The sequence below is a fragment of the Myotis myotis genome, unplaced genomic scaffold (genome assembly GCF_014108235.1).
Source record: "Myotis myotis isolate mMyoMyo1 unplaced genomic scaffold, mMyoMyo1.p scaffold_m19_p_1, whole genome shotgun sequence".
NCBI classification, from domain to species: domain Eukaryota; kingdom Metazoa; phylum Chordata; class Mammalia; order Chiroptera; family Vespertilionidae; genus Myotis; species Myotis myotis.
Genome location: NW_023416313.1, coordinates 180,284,979 through 180,306,040, shown reverse-complemented (window position 1 = coordinate 180,306,040; position 21,062 = coordinate 180,284,979). Strand labels below are relative to the sequence as shown.

The 21,062-nt window shown below is 47.6% G+C and overlaps 1 protein-coding gene across 1 annotated transcript; it reads left to right on the top strand.

Moving 5' to 3' along the window:
* The first annotated feature begins 1,208 nt into the window (after positions 1–1,208).
* Positions 1,209–16,766, top strand: UBAP1L (ubiquitin associated protein 1 like). Its single transcript, XM_036304728.1, has 5 exons — positions 1,209–1,688; positions 6,984–7,556; positions 10,070–10,276; positions 14,424–14,525; positions 15,420–16,766. The coding sequence occupies exons 1-5, from the start codon at positions 1,569–1,571 to the stop codon at positions 15,552–15,554; spliced, it is 1,137 nt and encodes a 378-aa protein (XP_036160621.1). The 5' UTR covers positions 1,209–1,568; the 3' UTR covers positions 15,555–16,766.
* The last annotated feature ends 4,296 nt before the right edge of the window (positions 16,767–21,062 follow it).

Sequence of the window (21,062 nt, the reverse complement as noted above, 5' to 3'; positions counted from 1 at the left end):
CATGTCTCTGGATTTTCTTTTATGTTCTGTTGGTCCCTTCATACGCCCTCATGTTAGTACAACACTCTCTTAATTCCTGTAACTTTAAAGTAAGTCTTGATTGATATCAAAAAGTATATATCTTCCAACTGTGTTGCTTCTTCTTCAAGTTTGTCTTGACTTTTCTTGGCCCTCTACATTTCATTTAAATTTTAGAATTAGTTTGCCAATTTACACCAAAAAGTGTGATGGAATTTTGATATGTGGGATCTGTAAATTAATTCAGGGAGAACTGATATCTTTACAATATCGAGTCTTACAATCATGGTCGTGGTATGTTCCTCCATTTATTCTAATATTTTACAGTTTTCTGTGTAGAGGTCTTATACATTTTGTGTTATACTGAGTCCTAGGTAGTTGATGCTAATATTAATGGTATCTTTTAATTTCATTAGAGATTAAAATTTTTAAAATATAGCATATGGTTTGTTTTTTGTATATAGAGATATAATTGATTCTTATATATTGATCATATATCCAATAACCCTCATAAATTCTTTTGGATTTTCTAAATATAATTATGTCATCTATAAATAATGGTGGTTTTCTTTCTTTCCAATCCTCATACTTTAATTTGTTTCCCTTCTCTTTTTATCAGGCTAGTACTTCAGTGTAATGTTGAACAGAAGAGATGATGGGGACATCCTTGTCTCATCATTTCCAATCTTGAGGATATCTTTCAGTATTTACCATTAAGTGGATTGTTTGCTTTAGATATTTTGGAGCTATTTTTATTAGGTTAAGGAAATTCTTTTCTATTCCTAAGTTGCTAAAAGGGTTTTTTGTTCTTAAAATAATGAAAATATATTAATTTTATCAAGTAATTTTTCTGTATCTATGGAGAGAAATAATTATATAATTTTTAATTTTTATTCTATTGGTGTTTATCTTTACTCCCATTGATTGATTTTGGAATGTTAAGCCAATCTCTCATTCCTGAAATAAACTCAACTTGGCAGTATTTTTTTATCGATAATTATTTTTGTTAAGATTTTTTTCATTTATGTTCATGAGAGATCAGCATCTAATTTTCTTGTCAAGCTTGGTATCAAGGTGATGCCAAATGAGTTAGGAAGTATTCCTTCTTTTCTTTTTTTGGAAGAGTTTTTGTAATTTGATATTTCTTCCTTAAACGTTTGAGTGAAAACTCTTTCTTGTTCACTTTAATCCACTGATTTTGATATTTATTAGGTTTACAAGAACTATACACTTTTTGGGGGGTGAAAACTCTTTTGATGCAAGACTTTAGAACTAGAGTTCTAGACCTTGTTTTGGTAAACAATGCCCTAGTGTAAGACTTAAACATGAAATAGTCAATCCCTGTCAGTTTGAATGGTCTTGTTTTTATCCATTTCCTCCCTTATGCAGCACTGGCCACATTACCTTTCCTTCTTGGCTGTGTGGACTCAGCTAAGTCACCACACAGGAGAGCACTGAGGCCATCTGAGGCCTGAGCCTGGTCCTCAGGACTACACTCTCCCACTGCCACCGGCAGCCTGCCTCAGCCATCCCCACTCTCCTCTGACAGAATGAGTGCCCTTGACGGTGTCCCTTTCAAGGTGCCCAAGGGCTTTCTGACCGGCACAGAGCTTCTCCCTGGGCCAGAACTCAGTGTCCCAGCCTGCAGGGAGCTTCTGCTGGGTTCTATGGTAAGTGTATTTCTCTGTCTGTCTGTCTATGTATCTCCTACTCCCTGGATCTGTGGGCCCGAATGCTGAGCCTCATGGAACCTTGCTCCTTGATTTTAAAGGGCAGCTAGGCCTGCTCTGGTATATTTCAGGGAGTTTGGAAGAACCTAAGAGGGAACGGTGTTTCATGAGGAAGGCTGGCTGCCTGGTGATGAGGATTATTGACTGGTCTTATTTTAGCCTTAGGATAACCGGAAGGTCACCTACATACAGTGACTGAAGATCGTGGCACCGATGTTCCAGTTCCTCTCTGCTGCTGTATCTAAAATTCCCTTAGAATCACTGCTTAGGGTTAAGACACTAGATCCAGAATCCTCTGTTAAAATGCCACCTGGGGCACATTAGAAAGGAATACTATTCCCCATGTCTGCCCAGAGGCACTCTTAAAGCACCCCTTGCCCCATGGCTCCCAGTGTGTGTGGTCATATCACATGTGGCCTCAGGATAAACATGATTATTTAACTTCCAGAAAAATCAAGTTTACTTAAAGAATTAGGGGGAACCTATTGCATTCACATTAGAACACAGATGTATCATGGGGTAGCATGCAAAATTCGCATGAATTCTTTAAAAATGAAAGAATAAGCCCTAACCAGTTTTGCTCAGTGGATAGAGCATCGGCCTGTGGACGTGAAGGGTCCCAGGTTCAATTCCGGCCAAGGGCACGTATCTTGTTTGTGGGCTTGATCCCCAGTAGGGGTCATGCAGGAGGCAGCTGTTTGATGTTTCTCTCTCATCGATGTTTCCAACTCTCTATCCCTCACCCTTCCTCTCTGTAAAATCAATAAAAATATATTAAAAAAATAATAATGATAAATAAAAATGAAAGAATAAGATTGCAAAGAACTGTGGAGCTGGCATTGGGCCTCTTAGAACCGAGTGTTCAGACTCGTGCGTGCTCATTCTCCACTGTCTGCAGGGTGCTTCGTGGAAAAGTTTGAGGATCTAGATCAGCTCTTACTCATTTTGAGGAACCTGAAACCCAGAAAAAGGAAATGATCTGTGCAAAGTTAGTGGCCAGACTAAAACCCAGGTCCTGACTCCAGATCATTTTTTATTCGCTAAGAGCAGGACTGGAACATGAGAGACACTGGACAGGGGATGTTTGAAGGCAAAGGGTTGCAGGAAGTCAGCAGAGAGCACAATCCAGAAAGGAGAGGCCTGGGGAGAGTCGGGGAGAGGGGCTCGAGTGGCCTGGGACACAGGAGCAGGAGGCATGGTGCAGTTTTGCTCCATCTGCAGACCCCGGAGTTGCACTGAGGCTCCTCAGGACAGATGTTTCCAGAGTTGAAATGAGCTCTGTGAAGCCCAGAGCACTCGCTGTGAGGCAGGCGCTCTTGCGCTCCCCACAGCCCGTGTTGTGGGCGCTCACTCTGGCAGGAGAGCTTGTGTTGTTGGGAAGAGGAATTCGCTTTACTGAGCTCCAGTGGAGATGGATTATCACAGCTTTTCCTTTCCTGCTGAGCTCAAGTCTAGCTGGGAAGAGGCTATTTTTTTCCTGGTAGCAGAAACAGGCACCCTTCTGCCAAGCCCACGTCCAGTGGCTTAGCCAAATGCTGACTTGGCTTTGCCTCCTGCTTTCAGGGTGGGCACCTGCAGTCCCTTAAGCCTATTTCCCTTCCTGAACTCCCATTTCATTAACTGTTGGGCCAAACTAACAAATAGAGAAGCCTGAGACTCCAAGAATGATTTACAGCCTCTCCCTGATCAGTCCTCCGAGTTCACTGGGCTGTATTCCCAGTGTTAAGAACTTAAAATGCATTTTCCCATAAGGATGATGTTATACATGGTGGTTAGATTACCTGTCGTGCCCTAACGGGAAAAGTAATAACAGCTCCCCCTTATTGAGCCGATCAATGTTTACCTGCTGTGCCCCAGGCCCACGTGAGGTGCTCTTTACACGTTCACTCTTCTCTCTCAGTTTTATGACCCTTTCAGCTGGTGTTCCTCCCCCGCGGCACAGGAAGTCAAAGCTCCCCCCGAGTGATCCGCAGGGTCCCAGGGCCTGTGAGTGGCACAGCCAGGATCCCAACAGGAGCCTGTCACCCCCCAAAGCCCATGCCCCCCTTCCCCCTGCTCCTTCCCAAGGAGCCCTTCCTTACGTGCTTAAAGCCTCTTCCAGTCTGTTTTGTTGTTTCATAGTATAATTGCCAGAGCTTTAGGGGAAGGAGAGGATGGGCATGGCTCTGTTTCAGTAACACTTCAGTTACAAAATCAAGGTGATGGGGTCAGTTTGGCCCCCAAGCAGTGTGCCTTCCCACCTGCCCTGTTCCCCACCTCCACCCCATCACTGATGACCTCTGTTACTCGTTTTTTATATATTCTTCTAGAGACTCTTATGTGTGTATATACCAGCAAATACAGATGTTTCCCCCTCTTTACACCAAAGGTAGCATTTTATATGCACTGTTCTTCTTGCTTTCTTCACTTAATGTATTTTGAGATCTTCCATATCTGTACCTAGAAAGCTTCTTCAGTTTTGTTTTTCACTGAAGTATTGCACTGTACGGACACATCACACTTTATTGACCGAGTCCCTCTTGATAGACACTTAGGTTCTTCCTAGTGCTTTTTTAATTGATTTTTTTTTTAGAGAGAGAGGAAGGGAGAGAGGTGGGTGGAGAGAGAAAGAGAGGGAGAGGAAAAAACACATCGATAAACACATCGATGTGAGAGAGAAACATTGATTGGCTCAGATCAGGGTTAGAACCCACAACCTGGATATGTGCTCTGACTGGGAATTAGACCCACCACCTTTTGACGGTCCAACCAGCTAAGCTAAACCGGCCCAGGCAGGTTCTTCCCAGTCTTTACCATTACAAACAATGCTGCAGGAAATGAGTATATACAAACATCCTTTTGAATTTGTTTAAGTACATTACCAAATTGTTCCTGTAGGGATTATACTGATATATATCCCGACAGCACACTACAAGAGGTACAAGAGGCCTGTGCCTCCCATACTCCCAACAGAGTGTCATCAGACTTTGGGTCTTTGCCAAGGGACAGGCAAATGTATTTCAGTATAGTGTTATTTTGCTTATTTACTTTCTCTAATTACAAGTGAGGTTGAGCAGCTTTTTCCATGTTTAATAGAGGTCTGTATTTCCTTTTCTGTGGACTGTTCATATTATCTTTTGTCCACTTACCTGTTGGGCTGTGAGTCTTTTTCTTGTCTATTTTTAGGCACTCCCTATATTAGTAAAGTTAGCCCTTTATCTCTGTGTGAGTGCTATTTCCCCCCCCCCCCCTTAGTTTGTCACCTGTCTTTGACCTTTCTCATGACATTGGCCATGCAGATTTTGGACATGTGCCTGTGTGTACTTTTATGGCTTCTGGATTTTGATTCTGAGTAAGCAAGGCTTTCCCCCTTGATGTCATGAAGAATTTCTGTATTATTTTCTTCTAGTACTTTTATGGTTTCATATCACACATTTGAATTTTTGATCTTTTTTGAATTTCTCTTTTTGTATATAATGTGAGAATGGATCTAATTTTATTTTCTTCCAGATAGCTAACACCATTTATTGATTAGGTCCTCTTTTCCCCATTACCTGAGATGTTATCTTATTATTTACTAAAACCCTATAAATATTAAGGTCTATTTCTGGACTTTCCATTCTCTACCTTTAATCTATCTGTGCCAGTGCCATAGTTTTAATTATTGATGTTTTATAATACCATAAAACAGCTGTAGGGCCAGTCCTACTTTTTTTTTGTCCCCAGAGTTTTTCTGACTATTCTTATTTGTGTATTTTTCATGTGAACTTTAGAATCATCTTGCTTAGTTCCAGAAATCACAAGTGTTGGTATTTTTATTGGGTCTTTGTATCATTTTATCCCTGAAGTCCTGCTGGCTGTCTCTTTAATTTAGTCTCTCTCTTTACAAGTCTGTCTCATCAGTTCTGAAGTTGTCTTTTTCATCTTATGTTTTTCACAACTCATCTATTTTGCTCCAATCTCTTTCTCGAACCATGTCTTCTGCACACCTTTACAAATGTCCACTCCGTGCCAGGCTTGCCCTAGCTCTGAGGATACAGAGAGGAGTAAGCAAGCCACAGTCCTTGACCTCAGAGAGCCACACTGGACCAGCTAAATTATGCTCCTCTCCCCAGTGCAGGGTCATGTCAGAAGTGGGAGGGAACAGTGCCTGTGTCTGTGTCTGTCTGTCTTTCTGTCTCCCCTTTCCCTCACACACAACACTCCCCTAGCCTCTCTTTTCCTTAAATGACCAACATAGAGCATTGAAATTGCCCTTAAAATTTTTTTTTTTTAGCCAAAACCGGTTTGGCTCAGTGGATAGAGCGTCGGCTTGTGGACTGAAGGGTCCCGGGTTCGATTCCGGTCGGGGGCATGTGCCTGGGTTGTGGGCACATCCCCAGTGGGAGATGTGCAGGAGGCGGCTGATCGATGTTTCTCTCTCATCGATGTTTCTAACTCTCTATCTCTCTCCCTTCCTCTCTGTAAAAAATCAATAAAATATATTTAAAAAAAATTTTTTTTAATATTTTTAATGCCATGTTATATTCCTGGTTCTTAATTTTAAAGGTATGTGACAGGAATGTTTTATTTTTGCCTCATTTATAAACTCTCAAGTTAGGTTATTTATGTGGGCTCCAGACTGCTTTCTTAGGTGGCCTTATATATAGTGTATAAAGCCCTACAGTCAGATGGACAGAAAAATCCCAGCTCAGCCACTCACCTCCAAGCTGACCTCCAGCAAATTAAACTTGCTGAGCCTCATTTTCATAATCTGGAAAGAGGAATAACACTAAACCTACTACATAGGGCTCAACAAAGCTTAGCACGTTTTATATTGCCTGGGTCCCAAGCAACCTCAGATGGCAGCCAGGAGGATGGGGCAGACATCACCCCACAGGGAGGCTCTGGGCCTGGCGGGCTGCCAAGGCTGACTGCCTCCTGGCAAACGGTGCTGGGCTCAAGGCGCCTTGAGCAAGTTCTTAAGCTGTATTACAGTTCAATAGCATCCCAAATGGCAAAGGGACGTAGATATTAGGTTTCACTGCATTTGTCCTTCATGCGGAGTTTACCTTTACATTGTTGCTATCCACCTACCCCAGTGCTAGCTAAAGCGCAGGGTGCGGGTGGACTGTGCTGGCTGCCTGGGCTCAGAATGGGAGGCTGTGCCGGTCTGGCAAGTCTCTGGCTGAACAGGGTCCGGGGAGCCCAGGGGCGGTGGTGCGCCCGCGAGCCCTGGTTTGCCGAGCCCCGCCTCACGTAGCCTTCTCTCAGCAGCACGACTTCAGCCTGGAGAGGAGGACGCTCTTCTGGGTGGAGGCTGTCACCCGGGGCGCCCGCCAGTTCCAGTGCGATGCTCCCGGGACGGCGTCAGCCCCTCCAGCCTGGCTCTTGCTGGTCGGCCCGGAATGCGGGCTGGCGTCCGCGCCGGCTGCAGCCGCAGGCCCCGAGGCTGGACCCCAAGAGCAGCCCGAGGAAGAGGAGGAAGAGGAGGAGGAGGAGGAGGAAGCCACCCCTGGCAATGAGGAAAAGCCGGGTCCTCGCAGCCCCCAGCCCAGCGCTCCCGCGAGCCCCAGCCCGGGCCGTCACCGGTGCTCGCTGCATGTGCTGCGAGGCGTGAGGTCCGAGCTGGCCGGTGTGCGGCGCAGGCTCTCCGAGGGCAGGACGGCCGCCCGTCCACGCGCCTTTCTGCAGCGCATCCGCCACCGGGCGTGGAGCCTCTGTCCCAGCCCCGAGCCGCCCCCGAGCCCCGCGCCCGCGCCCCCGGGCCCCTGTGTGCCCGCCCCGCCCCCGCGGCCCTCCACGGCCGGTGCCGTGCCCCCGCTGCGGAGCCACAAGCCCACAGTCGCAGTAAGGAACTTGCCGGCTCTGCCAACGTCAGCAGCAAGGCCCCCCATAGTCTGGTCCCCAGCCAGGTCCATAGCTATGGCCCCTCCTCTCTGTGCTCCTCCTCCCTAGCCTTGCCTGCGGCTCTTCCTGCAGCCTCTGCCTACAATGGTCCCTGCTCAGAGGGCTCCCATTCCCTCTGTCTCGCACTGTGCCTGCTCTGCCTCTGCTAGGGCTCAGGCCACATAATGGTGCTTATCCAGTGCCTGTCTCTCTTCCCGTGGAACATGCGCTCATGTTCTTTTAGGGCAGGGGGTGGATCGCATTCATTTGTGTTTCCAGAGCACCCAGCAGCAGACTGGGCCCCTAGGGGGTGCTCAATGAATGTGACTCAAATCCAGGGCTCGCTGGGCAAGGCTTGCTGAAGACTCGGTGAGCTGGGCGCTCAGTCAGGGAATAGTCACTGCCTGTAAATTCCTGCCAGACACTGGGTTGGAAGAGACAAAGTCAAAACCACTGGACAATTGCCCAAGGGGGTGTGTAGACAAGGCAGCCCTGTGTAGGGGTGGGATTGGGTGTTGAGAGAGAGAGGTGAGGGTGTTACAGGCTGGGAAAGCCGGGGGCAGAAGGCTGTACCAGCAGAATGGGAAGCACAAGTGAATTTACCATGAGACCAATGAAGCTAAGCCTCAGGCTCTGACTTAGCTCTTTCCAAAGCTTTATGCCTAATTTTATATGTATAATTCTGTCTTTTTTAATTTAAGAGGTCCAAATTGTATAAGCACCAAATTCCACACAAGCTGGATCCTGAGTAGACGGGGTGGGTCAGGATTAGTAGCCGGAGGTAGCAATAGGGCACAGCTTTCTGTCCGCTCAGCAGCCCCAGTCAAGCCGGTAGGTACAAAAGAATAAGGCCAACATGAAATTACATCCACAAGAGACTCGAGGCCTGGCTTTTCCACTCACTGGTGTGTGATCTTATGCAAGTCGCTGAAGTGCTCTGAGCCATCCCCTCTCCACCTTGTAAAGAGGGCCAGCAACCCTTCTCACCGTCATTGGGAGCAAACAGAGAGAAGAGGCTCTGTGAGCTAGACTGGCCGTGCCCACATCAAGGGCCAGATGTTAATGCCAGGATGGCTCTTCCCTGATCCAGATTAAAATAACTCTAGCAACAATCCTGTGTGTGTGTGTGTGTGTGTGTGTGTGTGTGTGTGGCATGTTCTGTAGAGAAGGAAACTGGGGCAGACAGCAGCTAAGAATCTTTTTTAAGGTCACAAGAATAGACTCAGATCCTAAGATTTTGATGTTTTCCACTGTGGGGGTTCAAGGGCAGACCCAAGGGTAAGGTCATGGCAGAGAACCCCCTGAGCAGATGGGGATGGAGGGGAAATTTCTATGTCACACACACTCTACCCCAGGAGCCAGGGCAGTGGGGCTTGGGGAGGAGAGGACAGGCAGTGTATTCAGGGCTGGCAGATAGGTGCCTCTTCATGGGCAAGCTTGGGGGTGATGTTGGCCAGGCCAATTGAAAGGCCTTGAAGCCACCCATCTTAGCCCAGCACCAGAGCTGCACCTGGTCTGTACCCCTCTCTGTGCCCTGCCAAGTCTCACCCCAGCCAAATTCAAGAATGAGAGTCTGGCTGGGAAGGTTCCACCTAAAGCAGTGGTTCTCAACCTTCTGGCCCTTTAAATACAGTTCCTCATGTTGTGACCCAACCATAAAATTATTTTAGTTGCTACTTCATAACTGTAATGTTGCTACTGTTATGAATCGTAATGTAAATATCTGATATGCAGGATGGTCTTAGGCGACCCCTGTGAAAGGGTCGTTTGACCGCCAAAGGGGTCGCCACCCACAGGTTGAGAACCACTGCCCTAAAGTGTGGGGTAAAGAACCTGGGTTTGATTCTGAATAAGGTTCAGGTCCCAAATGTGTGCTGCTTACCAGGTCGTTAACTCTCTGAACCTTGATTTCAATATCTGTAAAATGGTACAATAAGAGCAGGGTTATTCTAGCCTGAAAGTGAAATGTATGCAGGTCCTTTGCTACATGCTTTTCTCACATTGTCTTATTTAAGCCTCGAAACAACCCTGAAGGTATCTAGTATGATTGCCTCCATTTCACATGAGTAAATGGAGTAAACAGGAGAGATCTGGGGTTCGAACCAGAGCAGGACTCCAAGCTCTCCATAGCATTCGCCCCTACACTCTGTACAGAAGGTGGCATGCAAAGGCATCTTTAAAAATGTCCTGCCCATGCCGAACCGGTTTGGCTCAGTGGATAGAGTGTCGGCCTGCGGACTCAAGGGTCCCAGGTTCGATTCTGGTCAAGGGCATGTACCTTCGTTGCGGGCACAGCCCCACTGGGGGGTGTGCAGGAGGCAGCTGATTGATCTCTCTCATCGATGTTTCTAATTCTCTATCCCTCTCTCTTCTTCTCTGTAAAAAATCAATAAAATATATTAAAAAAAAATGTCCTGCCCAACCAGATGTTGCTCCCAGTGGTAAATGACGCATCCAACTTGTCTGTATTTCAGTCCCTCAGCCCATACACCTGTCTGCCACCTCTTGCGCGGGAGCCCCAGCCTCTCATCGTCCACAGAGCACAACCTGATTCTGCTGACCTGCTGTCCGCCCTTAGCCAAGAGGAGCAAGACCTCATTGGGCCAGTGGTCGCCCTGGGGTATCCCCTGCATAGGGCCATCGTGGCTCTGCAGAAGACGGGGCGTCAGAGCCTGAGCCAGGTGAGTGACCCTCCAGAGTTGGGGGACTGGAGCTGGAACCAGATGGGTGGCCACGTGGTTTTTACCTTTAACTTGAAGAAATTTTGTTTCTTTCTCTTCAGAGGCAGAAGCTCAGCCTGGCATTAATTACTGGGGGGTATGAGCAAGTTTCCAGATCCTAAAGCTACCGTCTGCATAGAAGTTTAGCAGGAACCCCCATGCTCACTTGGGGGAGTCTTGATATTTTACTCCTCTCCTGGTTTGTGCCCCAAATGCAAGGGCTGGAGCTTTGGGCAGCCAAGAATCTCTACAGCTGCCCAATAGAACTTTTTGTAATGAGAGATGTTTTGTACCTGTTGTCCAATACAGTATCCACCAGCCATACGTTATTACTTGAAATGTGGCTAGTGTGACTGAGAATTTTATGTAATTGTAATTAATTAAAATAGTTACATGTGACTACTATTGGATGGTGCAGCTCTAACCACTTCCCTCAACGAAGGAACTGTGTTCAGTTTACCCATACCCACCTATCCATCTAGTCAACAGTATTTATTGGGTACTTCCTGGGTGTTTAGATGTGGCTAGGAGGTATGAGGGAAACCAGGGTACATAAAAACCACTGTTGTAGGTTGGAGTCCCCAGGAATCTGACTCAGATGGAGTTAATTAAGGAGGCTCTTGGGATCAACCCCTGGAGAAGGGAGTGGACAGAAGCAGAAGTGGGTAGATGGAGAGGTTGAGCTGTGTAGACCCAACGACAGTGTCAGCCATCCCCTCAGCTCTGGAGCAAATATGGCCCTTCAGAGTCATCCTAAGTGGGGCTGAGATGGTCAGACCTTTATATCCCTTCATCAATCAGGAATTAGGGGTGTTAATATTTAGTAAACACCTTTTTTGTGCCAGTCCCTCAGTCTGAGAGTATACAATTAGGTCTTCTCAATTCTTCAAGGTTGCTATTACTATCCTCACTTTGCAGATGGGCACACAGGCTGGTTAGCTCTGAATCTTTGTTGTTCAATGCTTTTCTCTCATTTTCTGTGTGAGAACCTTTCAGGGCAGCACCCCCCAGGCTCATCTGAGATTTAAGAATAGATCTAAAGTTGCCTCCACCTTCAGCTGCCACTGAAAGCCAGGACCATGGCCAAGGAGCTACCCAGAGGATTGTGAGGGACCAGGTCCACAGAGGGGGCCCTGGCATGCCCCCCCCCCCAACCCTAGTCTCTAGGACTGGTGACAAGGCTGAGGTCTCAGGCCGTCGCTGTGAAGATCTGAAGATTAGTTGGAGCCAGCAGAGGCACTGGCCTCCCTGTAGGTGGCCGGGAAGAATCCCACTGTATCAGGAACATTGTGTTTCCAGACATAGACTGACCACCTGGCTGGCCGCCGGGTCTCTGGGTGGCCGTCCTCCCCGCTGGGCAGTCAGGGGCTAGGCCCCGAGGGGCGGGCCTGAAGGGCCATTGGATGACTTCATCTACCCTCCCCCACGAAGTTAGTATTTTCCTCTATTCTCTGAAGTTCCTCCATTAACTAAGAAACTCCTTTGGGCTCAGTTTCCTTCTCCCCTTGAAACATATACTACAGTACATCCGTTATGGCCAGAGACGGCTCACGAGGGAGGACATCAGGCGATCTTCACCTCGAAGAGCCAGGGAGAATGAAGGAGACACAAAAGATAAGCTTTGTCCATCGCTCCTTCCTTCCTTCCACAAGGATCAAAGTGCCCACTGACTGCCTACAGGACACGTGGGTGGCACATGTGAGGGCCCATAGGCCGGGCCCAGACTTGCCATATGACTCCAGGCACATCAGGGCACCGCTTTGAGTCTCACTTTCCCTATTCACACAATGGGGGGGGGGGCATGTGCTTATAGACTTGTGGGGGCACCATCCTGGGGTCTGAGGTAGGCCTGGTGGCTTTTACAGTCCCATAGGCCCCAAAACTGACCAAGCAGCAGAATCTTTACAAATGCAGATTCCCAGGACCTACTCGGGAGGGTCCCCATCAGTGGGTCTGGAGTACCCTCAGAGCCTGTTATTTTCAAACACCTGTAGATGGTTCTGATATGCAGCCTGGCATGGGATCCTGTAGTATGGACTGAGGACAGCTCTCCCTTGAGTAAGTGGTCCTCAACCTTGACTTCTTATTAGAATCCCCTGGAGAGCTATAGGAGTCCCAGTGCCCAGGCGACACCCCCCAGATCAGAGACTCTGGAGGCAAGATCAATGGTTTGTGGGTAGTTTTTTTAAAAATACATTTGTATTGATTTTAGAGAGGAAGGGAGAGGGAGAGAGAGATAGAAACATCAATGATGAGAGAGAATCATTGGTTGGCTGCCTCCTGCATGCCCCCCACTTGAAATTGAGCCCGCAACCCGGGCATATGCCCTGACCGGGAATCGAACCATGGCCTCCTGGTTCATAGGTCGACGCTCAACCATTGAGCCATGCTGGTCGGGAAGTTTATGGGTAGTTTTAAAACTCCCAGGTAGCTGCAATCAACACTAAGGCCAAGATCCATTGCTGTGGATGAGCTAAGAGGCGAGGGAGAGCTCCCACCTGCCGTTGCCCCCACTCCAGTTTTCACCTTCAGAAACTGTCTACTTTTAAGCTCAAGCTCCTCCTCTAGTAGTGGCCCCACGATGGACAAGGCATTAGCTGGAGATTATAGGTGATCTGGGCCCTCGTCCTGGGACCCTGGGCAAGCTGCCTGCATTGCCTGGACCTCCGTTTCCTCGGGTGTGCAAGGAGGGCTTGGCTGGGTGGTTTTCCAGTTGTGCTCAGAGCAAGGTCTAGGTGTCCTGGGGCAAGTGCTTGGACAATTCAGAAGCTGAAACCATTAGTGTGTATGGTCCATGCTTCCTGCCTAGCTCTGAAGGTCTGCAGAAACCCAGCCTCTTTCTTCTCCGCTTATACCCACAATTCTTATGGCCTGGCACTAAATTCATTTGGCACTGACTCCCTATAAATTCTGTTTTGATTTGTCTGGGCCTCATGATTTCCAGTATCTGGTTTATCTCCCCCACTGAGCTGTGAGCTCCTTGAAGGTGGTTCTTAATTCACTTTATAAATACAGCATGTACTTATTGAGCTCCTTCTGCCTGCCATGCTGGGTGCCGGGACACAGTGGTGACGTAACCCTTCCCTCATGGAGCAAAAAGTCAGTGGATGAGAAAGATGAGGAAGGCAGTAGAACAGTTACAAAGTTGTATGTGCTGTGGGGCCACCAAGCACGGCACCTTAGAAACGGGGCAGAGAGGATCCCCAGGTAAGAGGAGTGAGGCTGGCCTTGCTGAGGGACCTAGGGGGCTGGGGGAGGAGCAGAGGTGACTGACAGGCAGGAACAGGCCTTTGAGCCCCGGTTGGGAGGCAGCACTTCATCCTGAGGGCCAAAGCAGCCCCCAAGGACTAGGCAGGAAGTGACCAGAACAGGTCTTCAGCCCTGTGAGGTCCACTCTGTCCTTTCCCCATTCCAGCATGGATGCAGGTCTGTTGCTTAGTGGGGGCTCATGAAGTCCTGGGTGGCAGAGATATATGTGTCTAGGGGTGGGGTGGGGGTATACAGGTATGGATGGCACCTTCATTCAGGTAGGTGCTCACCAGGGAGGGTGAGTAGGCTGGGGTGAGTGGTGAGTGAGAAGAGACCCCTGTGTTGCAGGCCTGTCCCACTCCCCACTTAGCTTCTGGGAATACCTTAGCTCACCCTAACAGCCCCTTTCCTGGATCCCAGCCCCTAGTTGGGGATTGTTGCTGTCTACCTATCCACAGATCTCCAGAGGTGGCCTCTGCTTCTCTTCTATTGGTTCATGGGGTTTCTGGGGCCATGTCATGTGTGGTGGATGCCTAGCCAGCTGGCCTGAGCTCAGGCCTTACTGAGGTCCTTGGGGTTTCTCCTCTACCCCATCCACTGCCCCTGCCGTTCCCCTTTTAAAAACAAAACAAAACATGTTTTCATTGATTTCAGAGAGGAAGGGAGAAATAGAAATAGCAATGACGAGAGAGAATCATTGAACAGCTGCCTCTTGCATGCCCTTTGCTGGGGATCAAGGCCGCAACCCAGGCATGTGCCCTGATCGGGAATCGAACTGTGACCTTCTGATTCATAGGTCGATGCTCAACCACTGAGCCACTCAGCTTATCCCCTCCTTCTTTGCCCCTTTCTGACCCAGTTTCTCAGCTACCTTAGTGCCTGTGACCGGCTGCGGCGGCAGGGCTACGAGGAGGGCCTGGTGGAGGAGGCCATGGAGATGTTCCAGTTCTCTGAGAGCCAGGTCAGCCGGCCACCTGCCTGAGCCCCGAGGCAGAGAAGGGATGGGGCATACACACGAGCCTGGTGTGCAGGGACATGCGGTGCCAGAGCCAGCCTGGGGGCCACAGGGAGAGAGCCTGCTTGCTCAGCCCTGGGGAGCAGACAGCCCAGGGAGATGAAGCACAGAAGGTGAGGGGATGACGGGAGGAAACCAGAGGCAAGGCTTTTGTATTATTTAACAGAATCAGCACATGTGTTCTTGAATGCGCTCTCCTTGTTAGACACACAGACAGGAGCCACAGGCAGCACAAAGATGCTGGAACTCTCTGCTCAAGGAGTTGGCCGTCTATCTGGAATCCAGAATATAGGCAGCTGTGGGCCCAGCAGTACCTTCTGTGTGCCTGATGAAAATGACCTGTCCATGCTCAGCAGCTGGTTCAGGCTCGAGAGCAACTCTTCACAGAGGCTGATGAAGGGACCGAAGGGTGGGAGAAATAGAGGAGGAGGAAGGAAGAAAAGCAGGGATGTTTAAAGTGCTGGTGCCAGAGGAGGAAGGGGGACCAAAGCTGTACTATGTGAAACCTTGGCAGAGTTTGGGGCCTGGCAGAGACCCTGGGCTACTCATCCTCTGGGCACCAGTGTTTGACTTTCCTCTTCCGGCCCCAGCCCCCAAGCACAGGTAGTCAGGAGAGAGCCGGAATGGGGGAGGAAAGCCAGGACCAAGCCAGTGGCCAGGCCGGGGCCTCCTTCCTGGGCCCATGTCACCTCACAGGCACAAAGGAAATGCAGGTGAGGCCCAGGATCAGGTTTACCTGGCCTGTGAGGGCCACAGCTTCTGGGAGTAGAGGACACCAGGGAGGGGGCTCCCCAGAGTAGAGGCTAAGCCTCAGTGCCCTCTCTGCCTTCCCTTCCTCAGGCAGGGGAGTTTCTGCGCCTCTGGGAACAGTTCAGCGACATGGGCTTCCAGCAGGACCGGATCAAGGAGGTGCTGCTGGTCCATGGCAACCGCCGCGAGCAAGCCCTGGAGGAGCTGGTGGCCTGTGCCCAGTGACCACCGGGGCACTCTGCAATGCCCAGCATCCCAGACCTGTGCTAAACCTGGCCATCCAAGTCTACAAAGCAATGCATGCTTGTTGTAAAAATGCAACAATGCCAAGGGTGGGAGCAAATGCTATAGGAGAGGCAAAACTTCACCCATCTTGGATTTTCAGCTGGACCAATTAATTAGAGAAAAACAGTTTATTAATATATGCAGCAGACATTACGTGGGAGAACCCTCAGTGAAAAGTAGCTGAAAGCAGGGGTTTAGAACTCTGGCTTGTGTAGCATCAACAAAGAACACATTTGTATAGGGATAACAAGAAATCAGCTTTAGGCTTCCAAAAATGACAAACTAGGAAGGTAAATAATGGGAGGGAACTAATGGAGTACGGCTCACTTGCGCTATCTCCGGAAGGATAAGAATCAATCTCAAGAAAAGGAGAATTTATATCCTGCCTTTAGACAGAAAAGAGAGAGGGGAAGACAAGCTCTTCCTGCATTTGCTGCTTCTTAATTGCCTTCAGCTCGAAATAACATTTTTATGTCAAAGAAACATATTTTGGGTGACATTCTGGCTTCCTTCAATACCCAAAGAACCAGCTAAGAGTTGAAAGTGGGGAGGGGGAGATGGCAGGGTGTGGACAAGGAGCTGTGTTTTCTCACACAAACCTTGTAAAACTACCTTTATTTGACCCTTTAAATTGTGTGCTTTGATTTAAAAAAAATTAAAACAAAGAAAATGATGTGCAATTCTTTTGGGTCTTATAGGCTCCTGGTCTTTTTGTAGAAATAACATCTAACTGTGGGTCCAAAGATCTAATTTCTGATTTTGGTTCAGCTGGTGACTGGCTCAAAGCTTTTTTGGGCCTCAGTTTCCCCAGGAAAAGAAGAGAGATTGGACCTGGCTGCTATTCATAAGAATCCCCTGGGGAGTTTGTTAAAGAGTTCCAGGCCCCACTCTTGGAGAATCTGACTCAGAAGGTCTAACTTGGTAGCCCCTAGGGATCTGTTTTCTTTTTATAAGAAGCTCTCTGGGATTGTTTTTTTTTTTTTTAAATCTTTGTTTTTAATCTGCTGCTTGTTGTTGTTGATTCTCTTCACCCATTCTCCCACCTCCCATCCCCTGAGCCCACCTCTGGCAACTGCTATTCTGTTCTCTGTATCTATAAGCTTAGTTTTTTATTTTTAGATTTCACATATGAAACCATATGGTATTTGTCTTTCTCTTTCTGACTTATTTATTTAGCATAATATCCTTGAGGTCTACCCATGTTGCCACAAATGGCAAGATTTTATTCTTTTTTATAGCTGATCTACAGGCCCAGTGCACAAATTTGTGCACAGGTGGGGTCCAGCCAGCCTGCCCCAAATCAGGGCAGATCGGGCCGGGCCAGCCAGGGGGAGGGGACGCAGGAGGTTGGCTAGTCAGCCCTGCCACCTGGTCGAACTCCCAGTCAAACTCCCAGTCAAGGGGACAATTTGCATATTAGGCTTTTATTATATAGGACTAGAGGCCTGGTGCACAAAAATTTGTGCACTCGGGGGGGTAAGGGGGGTCCCTCAGCCTGGCCTGTGCCCTCTCACAGTCTGGGACCCCTCGGGGAATGGAGCCTACAACCTGGGCATGCGCCCTGGCTGGAAATCGAACCATGACCTCCTGGGTTCATGGGTTGACCTTCAACCACTGAGCCACACTGGTGGGGCATACACAATTTCTTTATCCATTCATCCATTGATCTGTTGATAGACACTTAGATTATTTCCATATCTTAGCTATTGTAAATAATGTTGCAATGACTATGGGGTGTACATATATTTTTGAGTTAGTGTTTTCATTTCTTTGGATAAATACCCAGAATTAAGATTCCTGGATCGGTTTGGAAACTAAGATGGCGGCATAGGTAAACACCGGGAAATTGCCGCCTCTCACAACAATTGAAAATTACCGCAAAGGACAGAGCAAACATCATCCAGAACAACAGGAAGGCTGGCTGAGTGTAAATTCTACAACTAGAAGGAAAGAAAAGCACGCTGAGAGCCAGAGCAGCTGCAGAGGTGAAGTGCAGAGGTACAAGTGCAGAGGTACGGCGGCTCGCGCGCGCGCTCGCGCGAGGAAAGGGGGTGGCACCTGAGGACGCGGCTGTCTTTTTGAATCACAAGCTCCCGACTGCTCTGAACTCCGGTTCTGGGAAGTCTCTGGGGACCCAGGACTCATACGGGGAGAAGCTGGTCTGTCCGGCAGTGGGCGAACTTGAAGGCGGCTTTCCCTCAGAGGTGCTTGCAGCAATTAGCGGGTCACTGAGACCCGCGACTCCAGGCCGGGAATCAGCCATAGCTCCTTGATCCGCCCTTTGATTCCCTGAGACCCCGCCCCACCCAGGCTGCCGCAGAGGCTTTTGCATGTGAATGTACCTAACTGCAGCCGAGCCAGGCAGACCCGGAACTTCCAAGAGAAGGCCCAAGGCCCCCCAGTGGCTTGCATTGCTTCACAGCTGAGCCTCTTCGTGGCTCCTGCTGTGTGGCCTCAGGCAGAGGCTGAATTAGCACCTCCTTAGATCCAGAAGCCACTGTACCCAGTGGTCAGAGGGGGACCATCCAGATTGCAACTCCTCAGATCCATAAGGGACACACTCAGGGAGCAGACTCACTGAGCACCAAAGCCCCACTGAAGCAAGTCTTGCCCCAGAAGGGTGTCTTCAGCACAGAAGTTCTCCCACTTTAGACACAGCTGATTCTCACAGCCAATTGGCCTGGAGGTCAATTCCTCCCAGTGATCCTACAACAACCAAGGCACCAAGAGTGCACCAAGAGTGTCCACCCCAGGTAACTGGGGAGGCTGAGTTACTGGGCCCTACAGGACACCTGGCACGCAGGGCCACTCTATCAACACAGGGAAGCTGCCAAAATGCGGAGACACAGAAACAGGTCACAAATGGCAGAAATGGAGGAAAGCAAACGACTGGATATAGAGTTCAAGGCCACGTTTATAAGGTTTTTCAAGAATTTTATGGAAACCGCCGATAAATTTAATGAATCCCTCAATAAGTATAGTGAGACCATGGAGGACATGAAAAAGGACCAACTAGAAATTAAGCATACACTGACTGAAATAAAGAATAATTTACAGAGATCCAGCAGCAGACAAGAGGATCCCAAGAATCAAGTCAAAGATTTGAAATACAAAGAAACAAAAAATACCCAACCGAAAAAGAAAAAAGAAAAGAGATTCCAAAAATATGAAGATAGTGTAAGGAACCTCTGGGACAACTTCAAGCGTACCAACATCAGAATTATAGGGGTACCAGAAGGAGAGAGAGGGCAAGATATTGAAAACCTTTTTGAAGAAATAATGACAGAAAACTTCCCTTAGCTGGTGAAAGAAATGGACTTACAAGTCCAGGAAGCGCAGAGAACCCCAAACAAAAGGAATCCAAAGAGGACCACACCAAGACACATCATAATTAAAATGCCAAGAGCAAAAGATAAAGAGAGAATCTTAAAAGCAGCAAGAGAAAGACAGTCAGTTACCTACAAGGGAGTACCCATATGACTGTCAGCTGATTTCTCAACAGAAACCATGCAGGCCAGAAGAGAGTGGCAAGAAATATTCAAAGTGATGAATAGCAAGAACCTGCAACCAAGATTACTTTATCCAGCAAAGCTATCATTCAGAATAGAAGGTCAGATAAAGAGCTTCACGGATAAGAAAAAGCTAAAGGAGTTCATCACCACCAAACCAGCATTATATGAAATGCTGAAAGGTATTCTTTAAGAAGAGGAAGAAGAAAAAGGAACTCTTACCATTTGCCACAGCATGGATGGAACTGGAGAGCGGATAAATACCACATGATCTCACTCATTTGTGGAATATAATGAACAACATAAACTGGTGAACAAGGACTGATCCAGAGACGGAGAGGCATTGATTGGACTGTTGGGACTTGGAGGGAAGGTAGGGGAGGGTGGGGGTAAGGGGGAAAGATCAACCAAAGGACTTATATGCAAGCATATAGGCCTAATCAATGGACATGGACAACGGGGGGGTAAGGGCATGAGCGGGGGGGTGGGGGGGTAGAGGGTAACGTGGGGACAAGGACACATATGTAATATCTGAATCAATAAAAAATATATTAAAAAAATATCTTTGTTTTCCAAAACAAAACAAAACAAAACAAAAAAAAACAAAAAAAAACCAAAAAAAAGATTCCTGGATCATATGTTCTATTTTTAATTTTTTGAGGAACCTCCATACTGTTTTCCATAGTGGCTTCACCAACGTACACTCCCACCAGCAGTGCACAAGGGTTCCCTTTTCTCCACATCCTTGCAACACTTCTTTCTTTCTTTTTTTTTTTTTTAATATATTTTATTGAGTTTTTACAGAGAGGAAAGGAGAGAGATAGAGAGTTAGAAACATCGATGAGAGAGAAACATCGACCAGCTGCCTCCTGCACACTCCCCACTGGGGATGTGCCCGCAACCCAGGTACAAGCCCTTGACCGGAATCGAACCTGGGACCTTTCAGTCCGCAGGCCGACGCTCTATCCACCGAGCCAAACCGGTTTCGGCGCAACACTTATTTCTTATCTTGTTGATAATAGCCATTCTAAGAGGTATGAGGTGATATATCATTATAGTTTCAATTTGCATTTCCCTAATGATTAATGATGTTGAGCATCTTTTCATGTACCTTCTTTGGGAAAATGTCTATATTGATCTACCTATTTTTTGTTGTTGTTAATCCTCACCAGAAGATATTTTTCCATTGATTTTTAGAGAGTGGAAGAGAGGGGAGAGACAGAGAGAGAGAAACATCAATGTGTGAGAGAGACATTGACTGGTTGCCTCCCGCAGTCCACCTGACCAGGGCTAGGGATTGAGCCTGCAACCTAGGTATGTGTCCTTGACCGCAATCGAACCCAGGACCCTTCAGTTGGCAGGCTGATGCTCTATCCACTGAGTCAAACCACCTAAGCCTAGATCTGACTTTTTTTTTTTAGATCTGCCTATTTTTTATCAGATTGTGGTGGTTGCTTTTTTGTTTTGTTTTGTTTTGTTGCTGTTGAGTTGTTTGAGTTCTTTATATAATTTGGGTTTTAATCTCTTATCAGATATATGATTTGTAAATACTTTCTCTCGTTGCTTTTTGATTTTATTGATGCTCTCCTTTGATGTGTAGAAGTTTTATAGTTTGGTGCAGTCCCACTTGTTCTTTTTGTGTATGTGTATGGTTTTTATTTATTTGTTTGGTTGCTGCTTTTGCTTTTGGTGCCATATCCAAAATATTGCCAAGACTAGATGTCAAGGATCTTACTACCTGTGTTTTTTTTCTAGAAACTTTATGGTTTGGGGCCTTACATTTAAGCCTTTAATCCATTTTGAATTGACTTTTGTGTATGGTGTAAGATAGTGGTAGAATTTCATTCTTTTGCATGTGGCTGTCCAGTTTTTCCCAACATCATTTTTGAAGAGACTGTCCTTTTGCCATCATATATTCTTGGCTCCTTTGTCATAAATT